General features: G+C 34.0%; 1 protein-coding gene across 1 annotated transcript; it reads left to right on the plus strand.

Annotated features, from left to right (window-relative positions):
* Positions 1 to 1,126: 1,126 nt before the first annotated feature.
* Positions 1,127 to 10,106, plus strand: LOC111394506 (26S proteasome non-ATPase regulatory subunit 14 homolog). The gene is made up of 6 exons (XM_023020362.1): positions 1,127 to 1,460; positions 1,593 to 1,770; positions 4,190 to 4,271; positions 8,028 to 8,204; positions 8,295 to 8,462; positions 9,640 to 10,106. Exons 1-6 carry the CDS (start codon positions 1,319 to 1,321, stop codon positions 9,829 to 9,831), a joined length of 939 nt encoding a protein of 312 aa, XP_022876130.1. The 5' UTR covers positions 1,127 to 1,318; the 3' UTR covers positions 9,832 to 10,106.
* Positions 10,107 to 10,434: the final 328 nt, after the last annotated feature.

Raw genomic sequence — 10,434 nt, forward strand, 5'->3', positions numbered from 1 at the left:
AAGCTTTCTGGTAGAACTCTCTTCATTCAAATACTGATTTCTAAAAAGATATCATGGAATCTTCAATCCAAGGGACTTGTGGATTTTGAAAATAATTAGAAGTCGATTCCTGCTCCTATTAAAATTATTTTTTACCAAATTATTTCATTTTTTGACGGACATGATAAAGTGATTTTCGATAAAGCCTCTACATCAAATAATCTCTAAAGGTCGTATTCCTTTATATTTGAATACAGATGTGAGAAATCTTTTTCAAAGTGGAAGGTTTTCAACTTCTTCTAATAATAAGTAAAAAGGAGTTGATTTTGTCCCAATTATTGCAAAATCTAAAATTTTTCAAACCTCGATCATAGGTGGGTCTTTTTTTTTTTTTTTTTTTTTTAATCACCTCAGCCTTCCTGGTGTGGGTACACACACTTTGTAGATACTATAAATTCCTATAAATTCAATTAGCCCCCTTTGATTTTGATAAAAATCAACAAAATGTGTGATTGAAGAGGTGATAAAAATATAGCCCTTGTTTGAGTCCCTTTTTTTAACCAAAATACATTTTTCAACAGTAATTTAACGTCATTTCAACCACACATTTTTCAATAAAATAATATTATACGTAAATTAAAAACTTTTTTTTATTTTTTAACCACACATTTTCCATCAATACACTATTCAAAAATTCATTTTCTTCACAAAAATGGGACTCAAACAAGGGCATAAGTCTCTTATATGATTGAAAATGTATTTTTAATAATAAATTTTAAGAAAATGAGGACTAAATATGGTCTTAACCCTTGTTTTATAACCATTATTTTAAAACTCTTTAACCCGTTTGGTATTCATTCTTTTGTCATAAAAGTGAAAAATATAATTGTTATCCATCATATCAAGTCATCATATTTGACTTCTCATTTTTGGTGTGGATCCTATTATGATTATATTTTTCATTCTCATTCTTATAAAAATAGATACAAGCAGGGCCGAATTCTCATACTCTTTTTTTTAATCACACATTTACATAGTAAAATAGTTTACACGTTCATTTTTTTTTTTTGAACTTTTCAACCACCAAAAAAAATAAAAATAAAAAATAAAAAATCACTATTCCAACTCCTTTTCACGACCAAATTTTTGTTTGTACCAATTTTTTGCGTAAAATGAAGGCAGTCCATTCGCGTTAGCCGAAAGGATAAGAGCATAAATTTCAAAACATCAGTCCGCTTTCTGCTTGTTTCCAAAGAAATCCGATCTCGAAACTCTTATCATCTGCCCAGGAAAACAGCAGAATACCCGAAACAGGACTTTGACTGTGAAGGAATTCTGGATGTCCGGCATGGAAAGACTACAACGAATGTTCGCCAGCGCCGGCGGCGCTCTTGGCCACCCGCCGCCGGACTCTCCAACCCTAGATACCTCCGAACAAGTCTACATCTCGTCACTCGCTCTATTAAAAATGCTCAAACACGGTAAATCTAGGGATTCATATATAGTTGAAATTTTACTTGAATTATTCTTTGATTTTGTGTCTGTAGCGTAGGGTTTTTAGTGTGTTGATGGAACTAGGGTTTTAACATTTTGTTGTGTGTATGGTATTATAGGGAGGGCGGGAGTGCCGATGGAAGTGATGGGGCTGATGCTGGGGGAATTCGTGGACGAGTACACTGTGCGCGTGGTGGACGTTTTTGCGATGCCGCAGAGTGGGACAGGGGTTAGTGTGGAAGCTGTGGATCATGTTTTCCAGACCAATATGCTCGACATGCTTAAGCAAACTGGCAGGTAAGGAGAAGATTCATTTTCTTCTATCTTTGTGTATTTTTAGGTTTCATGATAGCAGTGTAGGTAGTTTCATTGAATTGAATCTAGTTGTTTCACTTGTTGGGAATTTCGTTTCAAATAATGTGAAAAACTGTATAATTTGCAAAGGTGGTGGAAACAAAACTAGATGTGGAGTCAGATTTATTTTATGCTCACGTGGTGATTGCTCTTCTTTCTAAAGAAGAAAATGCATATAATTAATGGCTGAACCGTCAAATTTAGACACTTTTTCGAAGTTTCTTTTCTCGAATCCTGAAGTATGACTCCCTGCCCAGTGCCCACTAAAAGAAAACAGAGAAAGAATGTTGAACATAAATTGTAGGAACTCTCTTTAAAAGAAAATGCTCTTCTTCACTTCAGATGACTAACTTGTATCCATCTCATACTGTATTATCACCAAATTTTTGTATGTGCAAGTTCAAGGAAGTTTCCACGTTATAACTAATTTAAAAGCTGAGGGAGTAAATTGAAAAGCAGCAGAGATCCCAATATAACAAAATTAGATGACATACTTTTTACCATTGGACATTGAGATCAAAATGACATATTCCTTGATTTGGAATAAGAATAAAAAAATATCTAATCTTATTTTGTTCAACCATGAAATGGATTGAAATAATCAATAGAAAATGTCGTCTGGCTCAAATCGTAGTCAAAATTGGAATTATCAACATTTTACTATTATAACTATGGATTAAAAAGTGTAGAAAATTTTGTTCGATCTATTTTTTTGAATATAAATAATTTTGAAAAACCCTAATGGCCATAGAAAATGGAAAACTGATCGAAATGATAAAAAAAAATGATTTCAGATGTTTGAAATATGCCTAACTCAAATTCTTTCAATTTTCAAGCTCTTTGACAATGATGGGTTGCAATAAAAGGAATTGAGACAGTTAACTTTACTAAGATCAACCATTCAAGCTTGTCAATATGTGATTTCTACCAAAAAAACTCATTTTGAGTTCATTTTCCTGCCAAAGTCAACCCTAATTCTTCAACCCAGCTTGAACCAATTTGAGACTGATTGAGTTCAGTTGAGTTGTTTAGACAAGGTTCAGATGCCTAATGGAAATCTAGATGAGCTTCAGATGTTGAAAGAAGCTGTTTGTTTTGTTCCTTCAGAATGGTTTTGTATCGTAGTTTTGTTTGTTAGATGTTTAGCCATCTGGTTCTAGCTCATAGTGAACTAGAAATTTGAATTTGATGTGTGCGCATGTAATCATTTATGTGGGAAGCGGAGGAGGCTTTTGCTGCGTTGTCTTGTACAAGTTGCTTTGTATGTGAGGTAAATGAGTTGCTTTGTTCTTGAGGCTGCTGTGAAAGAGAAGAAAATGGTTGGGAGGCTACTTTACATTGTAGTGATCTCGACGACAGGGAAGCCTGTCATGCACACCAATTTGGTTGCTTGATTGGACATAAGGAGGTCATGTGCATTCTGTTCTGATTTCTGCTCATTCCAGATAGTTAAATTCTAGGAATCATGAAATTGTTGATTCCCACTGTAGGCTCAAACGAATGCCCGGAATAGACACCAGCCCTTTCAATTCTGATCCCAGTCCTCTGTTTCCCCCAACCAAACATCCATGTAAAAGTCAATTCTTATAGACATGTGAACATGTAATGCAAACTAAAAGACTTATAGATGCTGTATTGTGCTACCTAGTCTTTCAGCTTGCTTCCAATTTGTTAATGTTATCATAAAATTGAAAATCTTTATTCAGTTTAAATAAATATGGCATTTATCGTTTTTGAAATCCATTTTTTGGAACCATTTGACTCACTTTTCATTTAATCAGACATCAGAAACATATTTCCTTAATATGAATGATTTCTTTCTATCGTTTGCATAATGCCTTTCTCTAGCTCTTATGAGAAGCTGCGATTATTTTGTAATACGTAGTCTTATCTTCATCTAATCATTTGGCAAATTACCTTATGAATAGTTCCATACATCTTTAAAAGGGTCTTTCCCTTGTTTACATGAAAAGTGAGAAGTTCTCTTGGTATTTAGAATGTCGATTTTTTGTCCTGCATATCTTAAAATCATATGAAGCTCCGTGCCCATTTTTTCTAGTGCCACTTGCTTTAATTTTGATGATTCATTTATATCAGGATGCTCTAAAGTTTTGCTGGTTAATTTCTTCGATTTGGTTCTGTTTTCCTGAGTTTCACTTTGATTTGAAATTGTTTTCGTTTTGTTTCTTTTATTGAGGTTCCTGGAAGTGCTATAGTATCCGACTCTTATTTGAATTTGGATATATTCTCCTGGAGTGCTCATTGAGGATTTTCTTATTACTTTCTTTTTATTATGACTGACACTGCATGATATGTTTTCTCCTTTTTTAAACTCTGCATGTTTTTCTGCTCAATTTTGCAGACCTGAGATGGTGGTTGGTTGGTATCATTCCCATCCTGGTTTTGGATGTTGGCTTTCTGGTGTTGACATCAATACTCAGCAGGTTATTACTCGTGTTGATTATTTCTTGGCATTGCATGATATCATGTGTTATTTTTGTGTTCACCACATTGGATTGTATGATTTTATTGCACAAGGAAATAAATAATTGGAAATCTAGAAACTAATGAAAATCCTGTTACTCCTATTATAGCTGTGGGTCCTAAGAGTTGAACATCTATGACAATGTGAGGTAGAAAGAAACACCAATTATTTTTTATAATCACCTAATGACTGAGATTTTCTGTGAGATTAGGATCTATGATTCTCTGCATTTTGGTTGGAGATGGTAATTATTTATATCTTATGTAAACATAAAATTGTGTTCATAAACAGCACGAGGACTACCAAATTTGTCTGCCACTAACCTATGCCTCCAATGTTGGTAGTTGTTGTGTTTTCTCATTATTTCATAATGTAACTTCTTGTGGTCCAGGATTGCAATTCTCCTTACGAGCAGGATGAGAAATACCAAATTAAAAAATTTGGTTTGGAAATATGGGAAGTCATGTAATCAGGAAGTGAGAAGAAATCTTCTATTTACATCCAATGTGTGCTTTTTGACAATATAAAGGAGGTGTTAAGAGGACAAGGGATCATCTAGCAATTACCTATAAATATGTAGACCCATGTCCTAAGGTGTCTGAAGTGTTTTTAAAAGAGATGGTCCATTATTTGAAAAAGGAACCATGACATGATAAATGTTGCTGGCAAAAGTTTGATTATGAGAGTTAGCTATGAAAGACGTGAATTGTTATCATGGTTATAGAAAACAAGTGTTTGCAGGAAGATTTGTGATAATCTATTTATGATTTTATTATGAATATGAGTGATAATGAAGTACTTATTTTATATATTTAGACATTATTGTAGGTTCCTTGAAGAAGAAATAATATAAAGGATTGCTGTTAAATCGAATGTAGCATCTCATAAGTATCCAGCCCTATGATCATATCTACTTTTTGATTAATCAATGTCGGGAAATTGTTGATCTTCAGGGTTTAGATATAGGATAAATCTACGTGTACATAATTTTTTGTACATAAAAGTGTCCTCCACTCACATGGGGTGGGGTCCACCATAATAAAATATTCAAGTGGACCCCACCCCATGTGAGTGGAGGACACTTTGATGTACAAAAAATTATGTACATCAAGCAAGGTCCTTAGATATATTGTAGTTCCAAATGATTCAGAACTAAAAATAAGGGAGTCTAACATCTTTTGTCTCTTCTAAAAAATGGTGATGGTGATGGTTATGAGAATATAAATATAATTTCGATATGATTTTGAAAGTAGAGTTTGATTCCGAATTTGTTATTTTAATTAGATTGGTTTAGTTCAATATTTTGATAAAGTTCTAGCTTAATGAAGTTCATTTGATTTTATGTTCTTTTTAGTTTATTTGCTCTATATAGAGGGCTTCATCATTGTAATTCAATATGCTTGAATATATGATAAATTGAATATCTTCTTTGCCCTGAAGTCTTCTCTTCTTGGACTCCCTTTCTTTCCCGTTCTTTTTCTTATATGTAATAAAATTAATATGCTCCTGCGTATAAAAAACTAGGAAATTGAATAAAGGAAAATAAATTGAAATAGAATGTAATTTTAAATATAAATTCACACATTTCAGTACCAGATTCTCAATTTTTCATTAATCGTCATGATGGTGGAGAGTGTAGTAGTCGCTCAAAAATGAAGAAACAGCATAGCGAGTCTTTTAAACCATAGCCATCAGAAAAAGCATCATGCATAGAGATCTATCTAGACACAATAAAAATAACGAGAATGAGAACGAGGTGGCGGCTTGGCGATCTTAGCTGGATGTGTAAATAATTCAGTATCTATCGCTTAATTTTGCTTACTTATGCAATTTCATTGTTTTCAACATTGATTTTTGAAGTGATTGAAGATGCTAGTTCTACTACAAGTTCTGGACCTGTTCAATGGAATAATGACCTCTTGAGATGAACAATTACCCCTATTGATATTGTTTATGGGATACTACATTCGATGTACACTTGTTGGAAAGAGAGACAAATTCTGTATTTGGTATTAGACTAGTTTTGTAATACTAGTGTTTATTTACAACAAAGAAGAATGGTGCATAATGATTTATGTAGCCTACTCCAAATTTATTGGGAATAAGTTTAGTTTGATGTTTGTTGTGTTATGTCTCCTCTCTGTTTAAATGCATTTTAACATATGATATCCTTGATTATATCTTCTGCATAATCTAAATGCTAAGCAAATATATCTAAAAATTATTGAGTTAATTAACTATTGTATGGATGCTCGAGATTTCTTTGATAGCTCGGTTTGAATCAGGATAATAAACTTATTTGCTATGTCTAAGCTTGGCATTTGAAAACTTGTACTAATTTAGTTTTTTTAATTACTGGGAGAACTAGATCAGCAAGGTCATTTTTGTTCTTATCTCAGTTTTAAAGAAAAATGATCGGATCAAATTTTGTCTTTTATTAAATGTTGGTTGTATCTGTATATTATTCTTCTACAAGAAGAGGGAGAGGACATGGAAGAGTCAGACCAACAAATATTGAAAAAACAAATTTGATCCAGTCATTTAGGTTCCATAATTGATATGACCAATTATTTCTGTTCTACTATTGATATCATCGAGAATGGTTAACGATGTAATTCTCCTTGCACTCCACAATAACTTAATTAGTAAAAGATTTTTAAATAACACAGATCTAACAAATAAGTTAATTGACGTAGTTCTGTTCCAAAAGGTCCATCCAAGAAATCTGCAAGCGTACAACAGTTAAGTAATTCAGTAATTTATGGGTTCGTCAAGTAACTGATTAAAATGGAGTGTCAGTTGATTGGTTCATGTGGTAGAGGTCTTAAACTGCTATAAAGTGTGATATTTGGACTTGAATCTTATGATTGTTGAGAGCATGGGTGATGAGATAAAAGAAGTGTAACGAATTCGGGGTTTTTTTATGTTATGTGGTGGTTGGTATGATCTTAGCAACCGAAGTTTGATCAACTTTCTTATTAATAACCCACGTGGCACTGTATTTTTGAAATCTGTTGACGTTTCTTTTGTAATTATAGGTTACATTTAAAGTGTTCAAATTACTCGCATTTGTTGAAGAAATTGGAGAAGAGTTCTTCAAGTTTGATTGACAATGCTAGTGCCTATGAAAAGTAGTCAGGAGGAAGTTGATGGAAATAAAAACCCGTTGTATTACCGTCTAGATTCTGTACATGAGAGACAGAGACGGTTTCCACAGCATAAGAATTATTTTCTGAATGCCAAAAGGGGATAGCAATTTTAAATATAATCTTTTAGCAATGAGGAAATTAGTATTTAGGGTGATATTCTTTCGCTGAATCCATAGCACTATAAATAGGGAATTCTCGTACGACCATTTTCGTTGTATGCAGCTTTGTAAAATCCATGAAACCTTAAGTAAATATAATAGGCAAAACCTTCTCAAAATCGACTAGCATTAACACTGAAAACTAAGGCTTTTGGTACTATGACCACACTAGGCCAAAAATGACTCTCTTTCACAATGAATTTTACCTTTTTTTCAGATTTACTGCATGGTAGGGTAGGTCATATGACCACTAAAGTTCACTTTATTATGACACCCATTAGGTATGGAAACTCTTCTTTGATTCGGAATAATGAGTTATTTTTGTATTATTTGTGGTGTTTCATTGAGTCGATGTTTTTTCATTTAAATATGCACCTCTTCTGCTGCTTCATCTGTTGAATTATGCAGAGTTTTGAAGCTTTGAATCAAAGAGCAGTTGCAGTGGTGGTGGATCCGATTCAGAGTGTTAAAGGGAAGGTGGTAATTGATGCCTTTCGTCTGATTAATCCCCAAACCATGATGCTTGGCCAAGAACCACGCCAGACAACATCCAACCTGGGGCACCTCAATAAGCCATCTATCCAAGTAATTGCTGCAATGTAGCAACTTGATGATGTTCATTTCAATTTTATTTACTCTCAAGACTTTAATTTCATTGGGTTATCTATATTGCAGGCATTAATTCATGGTTTGAACAGGCATTATTACTCCATAGCCATAAATTATAGGAAGAATGAGCTTGAAGAGAAGATGCTTCTAAATCTTCACAAAAAGAAATGGACGGATGGATTGACCCTGCAGCGGTTTGATGACCATTCAAAAACAAATGAGCAGACAGTTCAGGTACCTTTGAGGGCTGCTGACTTTTTTTTGGTTGCTATTGGGTTTGTCTGCTGGTTGTTGTTGTTGGCTAATGTCTCTGTTTATGCTTAATGATGCGAGCTTCCTTGAACCACCAGATATTTTATGCCTAAACAAATTAACAGTGTTCTGTGGCAGATATTGAGCTATATTATGCTGCACAATCAGCGCATAATTGCAACAGGATGGACTGAACTATTATGATTTGAGCGGTTGGAAAAATCATGTAAAAAATACGCTGATCGTTATTTTGTTTTGAGGCCTAGCATTTGAAATTTAACAATAAAGTCATCGGTCAAGTGCAGGATGCTAGTGTGAGTGAGCAAGAATTAAAAAAAAATATAGCCATTGAGTATAGGGGATCAGAAAAATGGAAGAAACAGGAAATTTTTAGATATACTGCGTTGGCGAAGGAAATTTTTAAAAGAATGAATGAATTCTCCCATCAATCATTTAGTAAAGGGTCAGCTGGGAAAGGCTCATTGCTTATGAAGAAAATTCCTTAAATCTTGTCTTTTTCAGCTTTTATGTTTTGTTGCTTTATGTCTTGGCAAACGATGCTGAAGTGGAGATGTTTCTGTCAGTAAAGTCAGCATACTTGATATTTTCGAGTTCAAGAGTCAACTTCTCTAGGGCGAGAATAAGTGCCATGTTGGTCTTAAATTCATAAGAATATGATTTTAGAATGAATCTAGTTTCATTACAGTTAGTTGAAAGATAAGAGTGATAATGCCTTGTTTGAGGTTATTCCAAAACTGACATTTTTGCGGCTGGACTTGGTGATTTTGTGGCTGAAAAACCATTTCTTTTCTATTTGGTCTTTTTCTAAGTTTATCCTATGGTCTTAATTCACATGCATGCTTGTTTCTGTAAGTGGAATTTGTTTTGGTGGGGTGATGCGCTGAGTGATTAGTAATTCTGATATATTTGTAGCTTCAGCTCTATTTCCGACACCTTAGATTATTTGACAATATAGAATACCTATAATATATACAAGAAATAGAAACTAATGGTTTTTCCTTGTGATAGAAACCTGAATTTGTATGACTTGTTTCTTTGTCTATGAACGACTTCTCTCTAAGAGATTCACTGTACTCGTCCTCATATTTTCTCTTCTCCACTCTATTGTACTCATTCAAGCAATTTCTGTTGGTCACAGGAGATGTTAAATCTAGCTATCAAATACAATAAAGCAGTTCAGGAGGAGGATGAATTGCCCCCAGAGAAGTTAGCTATTGCTAACGTGGGAAGGCAAGACGCGAAGAAGCACCTCGAGGAGCATGTCTCAAACTTGATGTCTTCTAACATTATTCAGACACTGGGAACGATGCTAGACACAGTCGTCTTCTAGAGTCGATAAACTCAACTTCTCGAGGTTGGTTAAACTAAATTTGATGTATGGTTTGCTTTTTCTTGGATCCGATCAACACTTTTCAAGTACTGTGAGAGTGCAGCTATCTCATATATTATTCTGTTTCTAATTTCTCTCGTCTTCCTCAAGTATTTCTGTAGCATCGATTGTGTTCCTATGCAATTCATTACTAAGATCAGTACTTTAATCGCATTGTTATGACTGCATTGCTTGGATTGTTGTGGGTCAATTGTGTTATCCATTAGCATTTATTCCTTAGTTGTAAGAATTAAGGGTGCCATTGGTTGAGTTTTCCATTTTTCATTTTCGATTTTAAAACGATTTTTAGTTTTCCTCGAAAACGGCGCGTTTTGGGCATTTTTCGCGTTTTGGAAATATACAACTGAAAACGCTCAAAACGATAAAAAGTCGTTTTGCGTTTTCAGTTATAAATGAACCAAACGCGTTTTTTGCGTTTTCGAAAACGGAAAATAGAAAATGGCCCAAAGATGTCAAACCAACCGTAGCCAAAATTTTCTTGTTCTTTATCCCGGTCGAGATAATTAGTTATATACACCAATTGGTGGTTATTTATGGGGCAAA

Source organism: Olea europaea, chromosome 5 (genome assembly GCF_002742605.1).
Source record: "Olea europaea var. sylvestris chromosome 5, O_europaea_v1, whole genome shotgun sequence".
Classification (NCBI taxonomy): Eukaryota; Viridiplantae; Streptophyta; class Magnoliopsida; order Lamiales; family Oleaceae; genus Olea; species Olea europaea.